The following is an 18,142-nucleotide window of genomic DNA, read 5'->3' on the forward strand; positions in this document are numbered from 1 at the left end:
TGTTTCTTCTCACGTTGGAAGATGTAGCACCCGTGGAGGGATAATTCATTAAACTCTAAGTTCTGACCTAAACACCATTTCACCACGCTGGCAGGGATGCTGTATTTATACCTGTTCCCCCACTATAAGGTATCCATATTAACCATTGGATGGATAGGATTGAACAGAGCTCAGCAAAGTATGCACTGGGGCCAAATCTGGCCTGCCACTTGTTTTTGAGTTTTATTGGAACACAGCTGCACTCAACCATTTACATTTTATCCATGGCTGCTATTAATGACAGCTTTGAAGAGTTGTGACAGTGACCATAGAGTCTTCAAAGCCTAAAATGTTTACTATTTAGCCCTTTACAGTACAGGTTAGCTGACCCCTAGTATAGAATAATGCTCCTGGTAACAGCAATGCCAGTTTGGTGTCAGGTCAGCAAAAGTTCTGATAAAAACTGGACTTAGAGCTATACAGATACCAACATGAAATGTTGAAATGAATCCATGTGTGGCTAGTGACCAACTACCATCTTTGCCTTTGAAAATAAGCTTTGCGATCATGGTTATATCACAGAATTGTACAGTTCAGAAACTTCCTTCAGAATCTGCACCTCTTGATTATCTCTCTCTGAACTTCAAACTCATTATGTGTGTTCTCTTCACTCCGTTGCACATGTTCTTTCCTCTCAGTGAGCACTGGTTAGTCAGGTAGTTCCTCATGACTTTTAAAAATCTATTTAAATAGTATTTATTTATTTATTTAATGTTTTTATTTAGATTCAAGTTACTTAACACAGTGTAATATTATTTTCAGGTGCACAATTTAGTGATTCAACACTTATCTACAACATCTGGTGCTCATTACAATAAATGCCCTTCTTAGTCCCCAACACATATTTAATCAATCCCCCCCCCCAATCTCCCCCTCTGGTAACCATCATTTTGTTCTCTATAGCCAAGAGTCTGTTTCTTGGTTTGTTTCTCTCTCTTTTTCCTCTTGATCATTTCTTTTGTTTCTTAAATTCCACATATGAGTGAAATCATATGGTATTTGTCTTTCTCTAGCTGACTTATTTCACTTAGCATAATAGTCTCTAGCTCCATCCACATCGTTACAAATGGCAAGATTTCATTCTTTTTTATGGCTGATTAATATTCTATTATATATTCTATTCTTTCTATATACTCCATTATATTCATATGTACATAAAAGAGCAGTGTGAAGAAGTGGGGGTAAGAATGACCCCCAGACTGGCCAAAGCCCACACACCACTTCATCCATTTGCCCAGTGCCTATGTCCCACCACTGTCACCACTATGCCCAAGAGAAAGGCTGAAGGGGATGTTAAAGGAGATAAAGCCAAGGTGAAGGATAAGCCACAGAGAAGATCTGCAAAGTTATCTGCTAAACCTATTCCTCCAAATCCAGAGCCCAAACCTAAAAAGGCCCCTGTAAAGAAGGGAGAAAAGATTCCCAGAGGAAAAGCTGATACTGTCAAATATGGGAGTAACCCTGCAGAAAATGGAGATGCCAAAACAGACTAGACACAGAAAGCTGAAGGTGCTGGAGATGCCAAGTGAAGTGTGTTCATTTTTGATAACTGTGTATTTCTGGTAACTGTACAGCTTGACATCTATTTTTTATCAAGTTTTATAAAAATGTAGCATATATATACACACATATATACATACTATATATATATATATATATATATATATATATATGGCATCTTCTTTATCCATTCATGGTTGCAATAACTTCTTACTAGATATGTCTCCTGAGGCAAGGGAAACAAAGGTGAAAAACAAACTACTGGGATTTCGTCAAAATAAAGGCTTCTGCACAGCAAAGTAAACAGTCAACAAAACTGAAAGGCAACCTGCAGAATGAGAGAAAATATTTGAGAATGACATATCTGATAAAGGGTTAGTATCCAAAATATAGAAATAACTTATAAAACTCAACCCCCCAAATAATCTGATTTTAAAAATTGGACAGAAGACATGAACATTTTTCCAAAGAAGACATACACCTGACCAGCAGACACATGAAAAGACTTTCAATATCTCTCATCATCAGGGAAATACAAATGAAAACTACAATGAGATATCACCTCACTCCTGTCAGAATGGCTAAAATCAGCAACACAAGAAACAACAGGTGTTGGTGAGGATGCGGAGAAAAGGGAAGCCTCCTAGACTCTTGGTGGGAGTGCACACTGGTGCCAGCCACTCTAGAAAACAGTATGGAGGTTCCTCAAAAAGTTAAAAATAGGGGCGCCTGGGTGGCGCAGTCGGTTAAGCGTCCGACTTCAGCCAGGTCACGATCTTGCGGTCCGTGAGTTCGAGCCCCGCGTCAGGCTCTGGGCTGATGGCTCAGAGCCTGGAGCCTGTTTCCGATTCTGTGTCTCCCTCTCTCTCTGCCCCTCCCCCGTTCATGCTCTGTCTCTCTCTGTCCCAAAAATAAATAAACGTTGAAAAAAAAAAATTTTAAAAAAAAAAATTAAAAAAAAAAAAAAAAAAAAAAGTTAAAAATAGAACTACCTTAGGATCCAGCAATTGCACGACTGGATATTTACCCAAAGAATACAAAAAAATATATACTAATTCCAAAGGATACATGTATCCCTCATAATTTTTTTTTTGTGGGTGTTGTGTTTTTAAAATGTGGAATGTAGCTCTCAGGGCACCTGAATGGCTCAGTAGGTTGAGTGTCGAACTCCTGATTTTGGCTCAGGTCATGTTCTCAGGGTCATGGGATAGAGCCCCATGTCAGGTTCTGCACTTAGAGTGGAGCTGCTTAAGATTTTCTCTCTCTCTCCTTCCGCCCCTCTCCCCAACTTGTGCTCTCTCTCTAAAAATAAATAAATAGATAAATAAATAAATGTAACCCTTTTAGGAAATCCTCCATTTGGACAAAAAAAAAAAACTTATGGGGCCTCAGGAACCTAGAATTACATTAATCACACCCCTTGGTTTACAACTTGTTCTCATCATTGCCCATGTATGGATGCTTTTATTTGCAAAACCTAACACCTTATCAATAAACTGCATCTGTCTGATTTTCCCACCAACACACCTCCTGTCTCATCCAGTTCAAGGTAACCACCCACCTGAATCTTATGTTCATCATGAATATTTTGTTCATCATTCCTTTGCTTTCATTTTTATGTAGTTTTGTTTTTATGAATATTCCTAAAGAGAGAGGGGCAGAGAGAGAGACAGACAGAGAGACAGAGAGAGAGAGAGAGAGAGAGAGAGCACAACCATGCATGCATATATCTGTTTGTTTCAAACTTTATAAAGTGTTTCAGGCTGTATGTAATTTGAGGGGACTCAATTTTTTTCACTTATTGCTATGATTAATTCATTTTGTTGGATATTATATCATGGTAATTAATTTGTTTTTATTTCTGCATAAAACTCCATTGGGTGAATGTACCACAGTTAAATTGCCTACTTTCTCTTTGAAGGCATGAGGGTTTGTTGGTCTCTGCCCCCTGTTCCTGGCACAGAGCTCCCCAAACCCTTGTAATTTTCTAAGGTATAAGAGCACTAAGAATATCTTCTTCTAATATTTGTTTTTGACCCTATCCCTGACACAAGGCTCCTTTATATTCTATTGAAGCAACTCAAAGTGGGTTCCTGGGATGGCTCCTAGATGGCAGCTGGTCACCAGAAAGACCAAGTCATGATTAGAAGCTTGGAATTTTCAGCCTTACCTCCCTCCTCATCTTCCAGTGTGGGGAGAGAGGCTGGGAATAGACTTAATAATTGATCATGTCTATGTGAGGAAGCCTCCACAAAATCCCAATACTAGTGGGCCCAGAGAACATCCAGGTTGGAGAACACACCCTTATACCAGGAGGGTGACATACTACATCTCCACAGGGACAGAAGCACCTGCACTTAAGATCCTCCCAGACGTTGCCATATGTATATCCTCATCTGGCTATTCATCTGTGTTCTTTATCATATCATTTAATAAACTTGTAAATGTAAATAAGTGTTTTCCTTGGTTGTGTGAGCTGCTCTAGAAAATTAATCAAACCTCAGGAAGGATCATACAAACCTCTGATGTGTAACCAAATTGAATAGAAGTTGTGGGTAACCTGGGGATCTACTAGTTGTGATTGGCATCTGCAGGTGGGGGCAGTCTTGTGGGAATGAAGCCTTAGTGGGGTCTGATGCTACTTCCAGGTAGATAGTGTTGGAATTGAGTAAAATTATAGAACACCCATATGCCGTTGCAGAGAATTGCTTGATGTGGGGAAAACTCCATATACATTTGGTAACCAGACTGTCAGAAGTCAAGTGTTATGTATGAGTGTGTTAGTGATGTCAAAGGAGACACATTGGAGAGGAACATAGAAAGAAAGAACATGATTATTCCCTACTGAAAAGAAAGAACTGTAGGGTTTTCGAACACAAAACTCTTTATCTGGGTTTTGCTATTAAGAACAGCTCATTATACAAGTGCAAAATTTTATTTTGAAAGTAGACTTACCCTGTGGAAGGATGCAACTGAAGGTATGTGAATGTTCAACTTAAGGAAGTAAATGCAAACTCTTCTAGTAGTTACTTTATACCGAACAGCAATGCATGGAAAATGTTATTGAAATACAGACTTGGTATTTTCAGACTTTTTAATTTTTCTCAAAAGGATGGGTATAAAATGATATCTCATGATTGTGATGTATAATTTACTGATTAATAGAGAAGATTGAACATTTTCTTGATATGTTTATTGGCTATATGTTTCTTCTGTGATATGCCTGCTTATGTCTCTGATCTATTTTTCTATTGGGCTGCTTGTACTCTTCTTATTAATGAGTAAAGGTTCTTTGTATATTACTAATTCTAATATATTAGTTGTATGCATTGTAAATATTTTCTCCAACTTTTTTACTTGTCATTTCATTCTTTATGTTGGCTTTTGATGAACAAAAATTCTTACTTTTTAGTATAGTCAAATTTTTCAATTTTTATTTTATTTTTTTAATTTTTTTTAATGTTTATTTATTTCTGAGACAGAGAGAGACAAAGCATGAGTGGGGGAGGGACAGACAGAGAGGGAGACACAGAATCAGAAGCAGGCTCCAGGCTCTGAGCTGTCAGCACACAGCCCGATGCGGGGGTCGAACTCACAGACTGTGAGATCATGACCTGAGCTAAAGTCGGATGCTTTACTGACTGAGCCACCCACGCACCCCAAATTTTTCAATTTTTAAAAATTTATTGCCAATGCCTGTTTGTGACAATAAAACTCTGTCCAAAAATATTTTTTAAACTAAATTTTTTCATGTCATGTTTTAAAATTTTGTTTTTGATAAGTAGATATTTAATATATCTGAAGTTGATCTTTCTATATGATATGATATACTAATCCAATATTATCTTTTTCCATAAGGATATAGTTTTCTCCAGGTCCATTTATTAGACAATTTCTCATTTCCCCATTTATCTCTCATGTCATCACAGTCATACCAAAATTCCAAGCACATCTGGGCCTCTTTCTGGGCTCTAATTTTATTCCATTTGTCAGTTTATCTATTTCTGCAATGTTACTACACAGTGTTTATTATTATGTCTTTATAATAATTATTAGAATCTGATAGACTAAGTCCACCCTCCCACAGACTTTCCTTTAGAAACACCCTATTTGTGACCTTTTACTTGACCATATAAAATTAGAATAATCTTATCAAGTGTCATGTTTGTGAATTGCATTGAATCTATAGATCAATTTGGTGAGAAATGCCATCTGTATGATATTTAGTTCTATCTATGAACATAGTATCTCTATCTGGAATTTAAAAAAGTATTTCTAAATAAAGTTTCATAATTTCCTTATAGATATAACAAATATCTTTTGTCAAATTTAATCATTTAATAAATAATTTTATAAGTTTAAGATCCTTTTCTTTCTATTCCTGAGTTACTTAGAATATTTACCATGATTTCCTGTTGGATTTTTTCAGTTATTAATCAAATGCTAATATGTTTTCCTCTCTTAATCTGTTGAATTGCATTGATGAATTTGTTTTGTTAGTTTTCTAAAAGAACCAATTTTGAGCTTTCTCCTTCGTTGAGAAGTAAGAGTTAATTTGTTCAAAACTAATTCTCTGTAAACTAGCCCCTGCAAAGCTCCACTGGAAATCAGCTCCTGTTTAGTCCTTGAGGCAATCATTCTTGATAGATTGTTAAGGTGAAGGCTCAGACCCCAGGTTCTGTAACTTTTGGATCTCAGCCCCTGAGGGCTGCTGCTTTCCCATTAATGAATGCCATAGTAAAGGATTAGGGTTAAAGACCAAGATTCTACCATGTTACAGTGCTATGACTTACACTCTTGGACTTCGGTCCAGAAGAAAGGTCCTATGACTTATTTAAGATGGATGCTTAGTTCACTGATTGTGGTACTTTCTTTTTTTCCTAATGTAAGTCCTTGAGGTAAATACTATTTTGGTGAATACTATTTTCTTACCATTCAGTTCTAGACCATTTTTAGTTTTCATTATTTTTTTTTAACTTATGACTTATTTGGTAGCATTTTTTTCAATTTCCAAATGTGGGGAGTTTGTATTTATGCTTTGTTGTTTCTAACGTCTAACTTGTTTTAGCTTGTTAATAGTATTGTTTAGGTGTTTAAAATAGTTCCAGCCTTTTCTATATTTGACTTATCAATAATCACAAGAGTGTACTGACATTCAGTACTGTTAAACTTAATTTGTATGTCAGGCCCCTCAAAATGGAGGTCACCCCAGTACCTGGCCCACGTCACAAATGTAAACCTAATTCAGCCTGCACTTACAAGAAGCACCTGTCAAAGAATCCTAACATACACCAAACACAGTCCTCCAACTTAGCTTTAGCTAGCTTACCTTACCCTAGAAAATAGGAGATTCTACCCTGACCTCCCAGCCAATCATGTCCTGTTTCAAAGTGGCCTCCTCTAAAGTTCTACAAAACTCCCTCTTGTCCCAAATCCTTTGGGAACATTGTTCCACTGCTTATGAGGCAGTGTAACCCCCCAACCCATGAATTGTTTTCCCTCGAATAAAAGACATCAAACTTGTCACAAAATTGTTTTAGTTTTATTTGGCAGTGCAATAGTGGATGTATCAATGTCTCTAATGTCTATCAATTTTGATTCATGTATTTTAAGGGTTAAAATTCTACATTTTCAAAATGTATTGCAATCTTTATCATTATGTGATGATTTATTTTATTCTTTATAATTTTTTTGCCTCAAAGTCTAATTTATCTGATATAAATAACTATACCAACGTTATCTTGGCTAACATTTGCCTGATGTAAATATTTAAAATTTTTTTTTTACTTTTGATCTTTGCATGTTCTTATATTTGGTGTTTCTTTTGTAAATACTATACATTTAGATTATTTGACCTATTTATTAATCTGTATCTTTTAACTGGTGAGTTGAGTAATTATATTTCTTTTAATTAGTGATATACTTGGACTTGCTTCTACCATGTTAATTCATAATTTCAGTTTGTCTCCCTTTTACTAAGTTTCGTATTAATTCATTTCAACTGAATCGGGGGAATGAAGGGCTCAATGAAGGAAAATTCTAAGGAAAACCCAAAACTGTTACATTACTGATGTGTTTGAAGTTATTGAGCTGGAATATTAACTGTTTGAACTTACTGATCTAGAATGTTAACTCCATGAGGGAAGTAAGTAGCACATAGTAGGTACTCAATATATTAATTTTCTATGTCCCTGTCATATCTTCATTTTTTGGACAGTTTGGGAAGAAATTAGTGATAACAACAATAAAAAGTAAGCAAGTAAAAAGGCAAGGCAACCATTGATTCCAGGAAAACAAAAAAGTTATACAAGACAAGAAAGGTATTCATATTGTAATATCAGCTGTGAATAATATTTACACAGTCATAACTATACAAACATTGACAAACATTTAATCAAAATGATAATTGACTATATCGGGATGCTATCAAAAGGAGTATTTGTCTGTGTAGTTACATATACAATGGGTTAAAGAGAATTACATCTTCCATAGGAAGAAGCAGATAAAAAGCATAAATCCAGTTCTTAGTTGGAAAAAAAAAGAGGTGATACCAGAGAAAAAAAAATATTAAAAGTAACTTTCTTTAATGAGGGTGTGTTTGTGAATGGAGAAAAGTAACAAATACTATTATTTTTGCTGAAAGATTTGTAGTTCCTGACATTTTCATGCATAATTTTGATACTTATAAAAATAATTTATTAAAAATGTAAACAAAATATAAAAAATAAAAACTATACAAATTGATATATATATACTCAATGGCCAAAACTATGTGTAAAGATGAGAGATGGTGCATATCAAAGAGAAGTTAAATCATGCTAAATTTCCTGAGTTGTTTGGGAAAATATTGGAAGCATATACGCATTTGAGGACAGTACAATGTACATATGTATTGAAATGTGAGGATAATCAGTAAACATATAGAAATGGAATGTTGACCTTTGTTTCCAGCATTATGTCAGGTAAGTGTACTAAGAGACTTTCTCACTACACAATATCATCTCCAGAACATCTCCAGCTTGTGGAAAGAAAACATACTTTTTTTTCAACATGTCATGGGTCTCCACAGAAGTAGGGGAGGTCTATAAGGATAGTAAAACTTTATGACCCTACTCCCACTCCCAACCTGCACCTGGGTTGTTCTAAAACTAAAGGCCAGAGAAATACCAGTATTGGGATGGTATACCCTACTCCAAAAGCAACAGAGGGAAGCTAAATATGAGTCTCCTTCATTGAGCCAAAATTCTAGAGGAAGGTTTCAAGTCACCAGTGCCTCTGGGTTTCAACAGAAGAAAAAATGAGTGAGAGTCAGAAGAAGTAACAAACAGAATTAGACTACTGAGAACTGCAAATACTGGAAATTTCAGGCACAGAATATAGAACAATTATGTATAAAGATTTAAAGAGGTAAGGGAGCTTCCACTTTTGCAAACAGAACATTTAACTATTGATACATGCAACAACCTCGATGAATCTCCAGAGAATGATGCTGAGTGAAAAAAGTTAATCCTACAAGTTTACTTATTGTCTTATTCCATTTATAGAATGGAATTATTTAAATAATGAAATAACAGAAGTGGAGAACAAATTAGTGGTTGCCAGGAGTTAAGGAGATGACAGTGGTAGAGAAGTAGGTGTGGCTATAAAAAGGAAGCATGAGCAATCCTGTGGTAATGGAAATGTTCCATATGGTTGTGATTTGTACTGTAGCTTTTCAAGACATTACCATTGGGGGGAAACTGGGTAAAGGTACATGGATATTTTTATGGTACTTCCTATAACTGTATGTGAATCTTCAATTGTATCAATATAAAATGCTTAATTTTTAAAAGTATGTAAATATTATATGAAACTCAAATTTCATTGTCCATAAATGGAGTTGTATGGGAAGAATGTCATGATAATTTGTTTACATATTGTCTATGGCTGTTTTCATGCTTCAATGGGAGAGTTGAGTAGTTATGAGAGAGACCATATGTTCTGTAAAGCCAAAATATTATATTATCTGGCCCTTCACAAGGGAAGTTTGTGAACCCTTGATCTAGGTAAATTAGATCAACCTACTGAAGTAAATGTATATATATATATTTTCTGACCAAAATATAGCAGAAGATAAAATGTTATGTAATCCTAGAATTCAATCATTCAATACTACCTTTGTCCAGAAGACATTTGTTTTTGATCTAGGAAAAACAATTGCAAAACTGATCAATTTCTATAGAATGTGGGTCCAAAAGCCTGACTGGAGCATACTTAAGAGAAAAGGAGAAAAGAAGTAGTATTTCTGTGAAGGGGTCACAAGTGACAAAGGTGAACTTATGTCCAATCTTGACCAGGTCAGTTCTGATTTATGCCTATTACCTTAGCATCATAATTAACATCCACCCTCCCTTTCGGTTTTTGAAAAGTCAAGTTTGAATAACTCACATGGTCAACCTACCAATGACCTTTCCATTATTAAATCTAATGGATATTTTTCAGTCTTCTCTTACTTATTAGTGGCATTTGACAAAGTCTATCATTCCTTTCTCCTGAAAAGTCTCTTCACTTGGCTTCTAGGACACTACATCTCTTATTTTTCTCCTGTATTATGGGTGATTTATTTCTGTCTCCTCTGGTGAGACTCCCACCCCCTTCCTCTGCTTGATCTTGTAACACTGGAATACCTCATGGCTCAGTCCTTGGTTCTCTTCTCTATTTAATCTATATAAACTTCCTCAGTGATCTCATCTAATTTAATGGCTTATAAACACCTCTTATAGGCTGATCATTCCCAAACTGTTGTATCCAGGCTGGATGTTACTACCAAACTTCAGATATATGTCTACTTATCATCTCTACTGGATATATCAAAGATAACATATGAAAAATTGAATTAGAATTGATGTTCTCCTTCCTCCTTCTCGCACTCAAAAACAAAACAAAACAAAACAAAACAAAAACAAACAAAAAGGTGCCATTCCACCTTCAGGTTTCCCCCATCTCAGTGGATGGTATATCATCTATTTGGCTACTTAAGCCAAAAACTCTAAAGCAATACTTCCTTCTCTTTCTCATTCAATGATGATTTTTCTCAGAAGACATTTTTCTGACCCAGGATAAACAGTTTCAAAATGGATAAATTTTTGTGGATTATTGGACAGTTTGACTGGAGAGGAAAGAAGAGAAAGAAATGCTCTGCAAAGGGCAGGGAGGGGAAGTTCTTTCAAGGTCACTAATGACTAATGATTTTATGTCCACTTTTGTCCAGGACAGTTCTGATTTATGTCTCTTGTCTTGGCATAATATTTAATAGAATCCCTTTTCAGTTTTATAAATATCTAATAGACATGATAAAAAGTATATGGTCAACCCTCCAAATCCTGTTGGTTCTTCCTTCAAAATATATCCAGAATTCAAGTACTTCTTCCTGATGCAAAGGCACCATCTCCTCTCACTTGCTGCATTTTGTCTCTCTGCTTTTGACCTTGCCTTCAGAGCATGTCACTCTTATGTTCAAAACCTTGCAATGGCTCCTCATTTCATTAAATAAGTACCAAAGTCCTCGCATAGCCTACAAAGCTCTATTTAATTTGTCTACCTCTTTCATTATCCTTTCTCACCTCATATCTTACTCTTTCCCCCTCAGGTCTCTGCTCCAGGTAGGTAGCACATTGTAAATTTTAACAAAATTAGGATTCTGTTAGCAAGGAAAAAAGGGAAGAATGTATATCCAATAGGCAACAGAGGAGCAGATATGTTAGAAATGGAAAATAGAAAGGGAAGAGAACTTCACAGAGAATAGAACTTTGAGAAACAAGTGCATTTAGGGGCAGGTGAAAAAAAATGGATCATCATAGGACAGAAAGCAAAAAGACTTAAATATGTAAAAGGAAAATAGGAGCATTGTTAAAAGAGTTATTCAAGTTTTATAATACTAGGTTTATATAATGTTATGACACTTTTCTAAATTATTTTTAAATATGAGGAAAATAATTACATCATGATTCCATAAGTCATGGCTGTCTGATAATTGATATTAACATTCCTTTTCAAATGGAGCATTAATCGGGGTGCCTGGGTGGCTCAGTTGGTTAAGCGTCTGACTTCGGCTCAGGTCATGATCTCGCGTTCTGTGAGTTCCAGCCCCACGTCAGGCTCTGTGCTGATAGCTCAAAGCCTGGAACCTGCTTCAGATTCTGTGTCTCCCTCTCTCTCTGGCCCTCCCCTGTTCATGCTCTGTCTCTCTCTGTCTCAAAAATAAATAAACGTTAAAAAAATTCAAATGGAGCATTAATCAATACAAAGAACAACAAAAATATAGTGTAGGTTCCTGGGGCAGATGGCTGGGGCAAAAAAAGGAGGAAATAAATAGTTGTCTAATTCTCTTCAAATACCAGATGCTGTAACTATTCTATAACTGGTGATACATTAGATTACTTCAAAGATGTCAAAAAGTGAAATCATTGCACGGCCTTCCTGAAGAAAAATATTTCCCTTTGTGAATGCAGTTCCACAGTCACAATAATAACAAGATTTTTTAGAACTTTTTTAAAAAAATTTTTTAATGTATATTTTTGACAGAGAGACAGACACAGAGCATGAGCAGGGGAGGGGCAGAGAGAGAGGGAGACACAGAAACTGAAGTAGGCTCCAGGCTCTGTACTGTCAGCACAGAGCCCAACACAGGGCTGGAACCCACGAACGGGGAAATCATGACCTGAGCCAAAGTCAGATGCTTAACTGAGTGAGCCACCTAGGCATCCCCAAAATGTTTTTTAAACAGCTGTTTTTCAAAATGTGATCTATACAATAAATAACCTCACCTGAACCAAGCCAGAAATTGGTTATATACTTGTGTCTCCCAGGGCTAATGATGAAATTTGAATTTCTTTTCACTTTTAGCTTGATATGTTCAGGTTGGCATGTATATGAATCATTGTTGCTACCAAATATATTTTGATTGAGATCATTTTGATGGCTAGAATTCCAAAATCTCATGTAAACCTGAAAGAATTTTCAAGACTAAAAATGGAAAATTTACTTAAACTTTCATGTAAGTCTGTCTTGGGTTAATGTGAAGTTAAAAAAATAATAATGGAGAAGATAATGCAGTGTTTGTAGTATTTGAAACAACGTATTTTTTCTTTTAAAAACAGGTAAAATTCTTTGGTGCAACTGTTCTGACATCAGTATTTATATCAAATTAGCCATATCTACTTGATGCCCTATTTTAGCATTTTTCTCATTGGAAGGGAATATGCTTCACCTTCTTTATACCTCAATTTATTTTATGGGAACTACAATTTCAATAAACAAAAAGTATAAATACAAAGTGGTGTTCCTTTTTCTTCCCTTACTATAATAACTAGCTGTGGGAAATATTTTAATTATTTATCAGAAAACAATTTTAATTTATCTTATCTTCAATATAGCTAATGTTAAAATGCTTATACGCTACCTTATACGCTAAAATGAAAAATAGTTAAGTATCAAGATAAGTAAACAATAATTCCATTCCACTGGCCGTTCTCCATTTCCTCCAGATGCTTGAGTTCTAGGCTGTTCTTCTCTTTGCCCATCCTAAAGGGGAGCTAGCTTTCAATATACAGGAAGATCTTGACCCTGGAAAATGAATCTAAAAGTCTTTAGGGAACTCACAGGCAGTCTCATGCTCCACTTAATTACTAATTCATTCAGGACATTTACATTGAGCACTAATTGAAGATTGGGACTACAAAGGGAGACTAGTAATAATCCCTAAGATTAAGGAGTTTATTGTGGTGGGGTGTGAGGGTTAGGGTGAGTAATAGGTAGTTTTAAAATAAGGTGATATAAGTCTAAACTCAGGGTATGACAAGGCGCTATTGGGACATACAGAGAAGACACCTAGCTCAGTCTCAACAACATTTGATAAAGCTTTTTAGGGGAGGTAATGGCTGGTTGAAACCAAAGGTCAGCAAGGATTTAGCTAGGGAAAATTAGTTGGAGGAAGAATATCACAGGAAAAGTTATGTCCAAATGCTCCGAAAAGAAAGAACATACCATATCCTGGGTGCTGCCAGTGCAGTTCAATCTAATTAGAGCACAGTGTGAGTGAGATCATGTGAAAATAAGAAGCTACAGAAGTAAACAATGGGCTTAAAGTACTAGTTCCTCCTCTTAGAAATGTTTTGTTTGGTTGTCTAAGCTAGTAATGGGAATTAAACTCACAATTGAACTACTATTTAATTTGTGAAATTAAGTATTTAATAATTATTAAATAATTATTAGAATATCAGCAAATATATATAATTACATGGTAGGGTTTTCTATTCATCCAGAATGGTTATTTACAGAGTTTAAAGAATTAAAGGGGGGGGGTTGCAATTACCAGTTTTAGAGTCAGCCACTTAGAGATATTGTACCTTCTTAATATTATAGTACAACACTAAGGAAACATGTTATATGAGACAGTAAAGGCAATAGTAAATAGCAAAATAATGAAAATAGTGAATACCATAATACAAATATAAAAAATATTTTTAAAAAACTTAGTCATTTCTCAAAACGAATACAACAAAAAAGGTATTAGCAATAAAATTACCTTGGGGATATTAAATTCCTTCACACATGCTATTTACTGGACACTTGGGAGGAATGTTCATTTATCTTGACAAAATGGTGAGCAACTCTCTATACTACTGAAAATTTTAGCTGAGGTCAAAATTGCAAATGGAAATAACTTCTCAGAACAATTCAGTAGTATTGCTTTGCTTTAATATATCATGAAGAATGTGCTTTCAAAATATCAAATCTTGGTTTGCCAGGCAGAAGGTAGGGAAGGATTATATTACTTATGATATATGAGTTTAAAATTGACTCAATGTCAAATTCCTCGAAGAACCAATAGTGAAAACTTCAGGGCAGTTTATTTATTCTGAGTGCCCGGTCCTGTGAGAACTCTGGTCTGTGTTTAGACAATTTGCCAAGCTTCTCTTGGCGACTCATCTTTTTACTTTAATTTTGTTAGATTTTTTTTTAATTTATTATTATTATTATTATTATTATTACTATTTTGGTCTTCTCTTTATCATATCTATGTGTTAAAATTCTATTCAGGTGTGCTGACAGTAAAACGAAACCCTGGAATCAAACACACGTCTTTCTACCGCGGAAACGAGGCTCTAAGCGGATACGCGAGGACACTAAGTGTGAACTGCTGGGCACCCGTAGCTCAGAGTCTCAGGATCAGGCCCCGGCACCGGAAGTGGCCGCCCAGCTTGACTTCCGCTCCCAGGGTAAGAACCCTTACGGCTCGCTCACCGGTTGCCAGAAAACCGCTAGGAGTCAGATCATGGAGGCAGCGCGCCCTCCGTCGACGGCGGGAAAGTTTGTGGTGGTTGGCGGTGGCATCGCGGGTGTCACTTGTGCTGAGCAGGTAGGCTGACGCGTCGACAGTTCCGCCTCTTCCCTGACCCCGCGGCGGTGGCACTCAAGGCACCCTCTCGCCCCCACCTTGTCCTTCCAGATCCCGCTTTAGACGCTTCTTTCCCCCCGCCCCAGCACTCTTTGTTTTCAAATGTTAGAGACTGCGTGGCGGCCCCTCTACGAAGTTCTTGGTACCTCGCAAGCTTCGCCTTAGGCCTAGGGAAGAGGAGTGGGGAGCAAGTTGTTGGCAGGTGGGACCCCAAAGCTGACTGAACCAGGCTGTGGTGCTAGTTATGCCAGAGCAGACAAGAGGGCTTAAACTGGTAAATAGTTCGTCAGAAAATTCAGCCTCCATTGCTCGTTAGCTGATTGAATTCAGGTTTCAGGTAGATGCCAGGTCCTTAGTTCCTCGTAAATAATTGAAAAACCCTTACGTAGTTTCCTATACTTTGAACTCCCAAGATAGAAGAGATTTCATCTGTAGTAATGTTTTGTAAAACAACCAACAAGGGATTAAAAGCAGCTGGGGAATGCTTTTCTAATTATAGTGAATAATCAGGCTACACACACACACACACTCCAAAAAGAATTGTTTTGTTGATATAAAGTAAATGTAAGCAATCATTGAAGTCACAGAAGTAGTGCAGGAAATCCAACAATTGTTTTCAAACTTCTAATCTTTAGGTGTGTATTTTCCATGTTTTCACCAAGTGAAACACCTGTTATCCAGGTACGGTACTAAGGGCTGAGTAATCACAAACAGAGCATGGTACCTCCTTTCTAGGGACTCGCAATCTAGTGGAAGAGACATGTGAATGAACCATTTCATCAGTGTGTTTGCCAACCTAAGGGTGTCTGGCGAGTTGACAGGGCATGAATTAGGGGGAGGTGTCCTTTTGTCTCAGTATAGAAAAATGAGTAAAGGTTGACCAGGTGGACAAGAAAAACTAGATGGTTCAAAGGGAGGCAAGGATATATAATCTCAGGTAAGAAAGCACTACTGAGAGCAGCAAAGCTTAAAGAACATGGTGCTTGGGGAGGTGACCAGAGATGAAGCTGGGAAGGCTGGGAGAGACCACATCATGAAGTATCTTATTAAGTCTTGCTAATAACTAACAAGTGGGGCACCTGGGTGGCTCATTTAGTTGAATGTCCAACTCTTGATTTCAGCTGAGGTCATGATTTTACAGTTGTGGGATCGAGCCCCGTGGCAGGCTACATACTGAGCAAGGGGACTGCTTGGCATTCTCTCTCTCCCTCTGCCCCTCTCTCCTGCTTGTGCTCTCTTTCTAAAATAAAAAAAATAAAATAAAATAAAAAATTAGCCAGAACTTGCAAGAAGTGAGATGATTTTGAGCAGTGGAGTAATGTGATCAAATGAAATATTTTGAGAGTTGATTAGCTCCAGTATGTTTGGGGCAGGGGCAGCTGGTTAAAATGAGACTGGAAGGCCAACTGGAAGGTGAATTTGGTAGTATAAAGAAATTTTGAAGCCAGGTATAGCAATGAAAACAAAGTGGGGAAATAACAATATATAAAGAGAAGAAAGATGGAAAGAATGGTAATATCATCAGATATTATAGAAAGTTCAAATAAGGTGATATTTTAAAAAATTTAGTGAATTTTAAGGGTCTGGAGGTGAATTCAAGATGCTCCTTTTTTCTTTACTGAAGTATTGACATACAGTATTCATCAGGTATACATCATAGTGATTGGCTATTTCTTTACATTATGAAATGATCATCTCAATAGGCATAGTTACCCCTTGTCACTACACAAAGTTATTACAGTGTTGACTATATTCCCTATGCTGTACATTACATCCCTATGACTTATTTATTTTATAACTGGAAATTTGTTCTTCTTAATCTCTTTAACCTATTTTTCCCTCTTCCCCCCAGCCCCAATCCCTTTCCACTCCATTAATAGTTTGTTTCTTGTGTCTATGAGTCTGTTTTGTTTGCATTGTTTTTTCGTTTTCCACAAATAAGTGAAATCATATAATATTTGTCTTTCTTTGACTTACTTCACTTAACATGATACCCGCTGGGTCCATTCATGTTGTCAAAAATGGCAAAATTTCATTTATAGCTGAATAGTATTTCATTGAATATATTTATACCACCTCTTCTTTATCCATTCATCAGTAGACACTTAGGTTGCTTCCATATTTTAGCTATTTTAAATAATGCTGTAGTGAACATAGGAATGCATGTATCTCTTTGAGCTGTGTTTTGGTTCTCTTCCCATACATACCTAGAAGTAGAATTGCTGGATCATATGGTAGTTCTATTGTTAATTTTTTGAGGAACCTCCATACTGTTTTCCATGGTGGCTGCACCAATTTACATTCTGAAAAACAGTGTACAATGGTTCCCTTTTCCCCACATCCTCACCAACACTTGTTATTTCTTGTCTTTTTCATAATAGCCAATCTGATAGGGGTGAGGTGATATTTCATTGTAGTTTTGATTTGCATGAGCGATACTGAACATGTTTTGTTGTATCTAATGGCCATCTATCTTCTTTGGAAAAATGTCTATCCAAGTTTTGCCCATTTACAAATTTTTTTAATAGTAAGTTGTGTAAGTTTTTAATATATTTTGGATCTTAACCCCTATTGGATGTATGATTTGCAAGTATCTTCTCCCATTCAGTAGGTTGTCTTTCTGTCTTGTTGATGGTTTCCTTCTCTTTCCAAAAGCTTTTTAGTTTGACGTAATTTCTTTTGTTTGTTTTAGCTTTGTTTAACCTTGCCTGAGGAAAATGGCTCAAAAAATATTGCTAAGATTGGTGTTCAAGAGCTTACTGCTTATGTTTTCTTCTAGGAGTTTTATGGTTTCGAGTCTTATATTCAAGTCTTTAATCCATTTTGACTTTATTTTTGTATGAAACAGTGGTCATGTTTCATTCTTTGGCATGTAAGCTGTCCCATTTTCCCAACATCATTTATGAAGAAACTTCCCCCACTCCCGCTGTATATTCTTGCCCCCTTTGTCATAGATTAATTGACCATCTATGTGTGGATTTATATCTGGGCTCTGTGTTCCATACCATTAATCTTTGTGTCTGTTTTTGTGCCAGTACCATACGGTTTTGATTACTACAGCCTTGTAGTGTGGTTTGAAATCAGGAAGCATAATACTTCCAGCCTTGTTCTTCTTTCTCCTTTGGCTGTTTGGGGTCTTTTGCAGTTTCATCCAAATTCTAGGAT

At 36.3% G+C, this 18,142-nt stretch overlaps 2 protein-coding genes across 2 annotated transcripts in view; both read left to right on the forward strand.

Moving 5' to 3' along the window:
- The first annotated feature begins 1,304 nt into the window (after positions 1 to 1,304).
- Positions 1,305 to 1,532, forward strand: LOC125170994 (non-histone chromosomal protein HMG-17-like). Its single transcript, XM_047868015.1, has one exon. It carries the CDS (start codon positions 1,305 to 1,307, stop codon positions 1,530 to 1,532), a length of 228 nt encoding a protein of 75 aa, XP_047723971.1.
- Positions 1,533 to 14,764: 13,232 nt separating this feature from the next.
- The window catches only part of LOC125169848 (pyridine nucleotide-disulfide oxidoreductase domain-containing protein 1), a 28,858-nt gene continuing 25,480 nt past the window's right edge, over positions 14,765 to 18,142 (forward strand). Inside the window, exon 1 of the mRNA XM_047865637.1 lies at positions 14,765 to 14,938. Coding sequence (XP_047721593.1) covers positions 14,855 to 14,938 — 84 coding nt within the window. The 5' untranslated portion in view covers positions 14,765 to 14,854. The remainder of the gene's footprint in view (positions 14,939 to 18,142) is intronic.

The sequence above is a fragment of the Prionailurus viverrinus genome, chromosome B4 (genome assembly GCF_022837055.1).
Source record: "Prionailurus viverrinus isolate Anna chromosome B4, UM_Priviv_1.0, whole genome shotgun sequence".
In the NCBI taxonomy this organism is placed as follows: domain Eukaryota; kingdom Metazoa; phylum Chordata; class Mammalia; order Carnivora; family Felidae; genus Prionailurus; species Prionailurus viverrinus.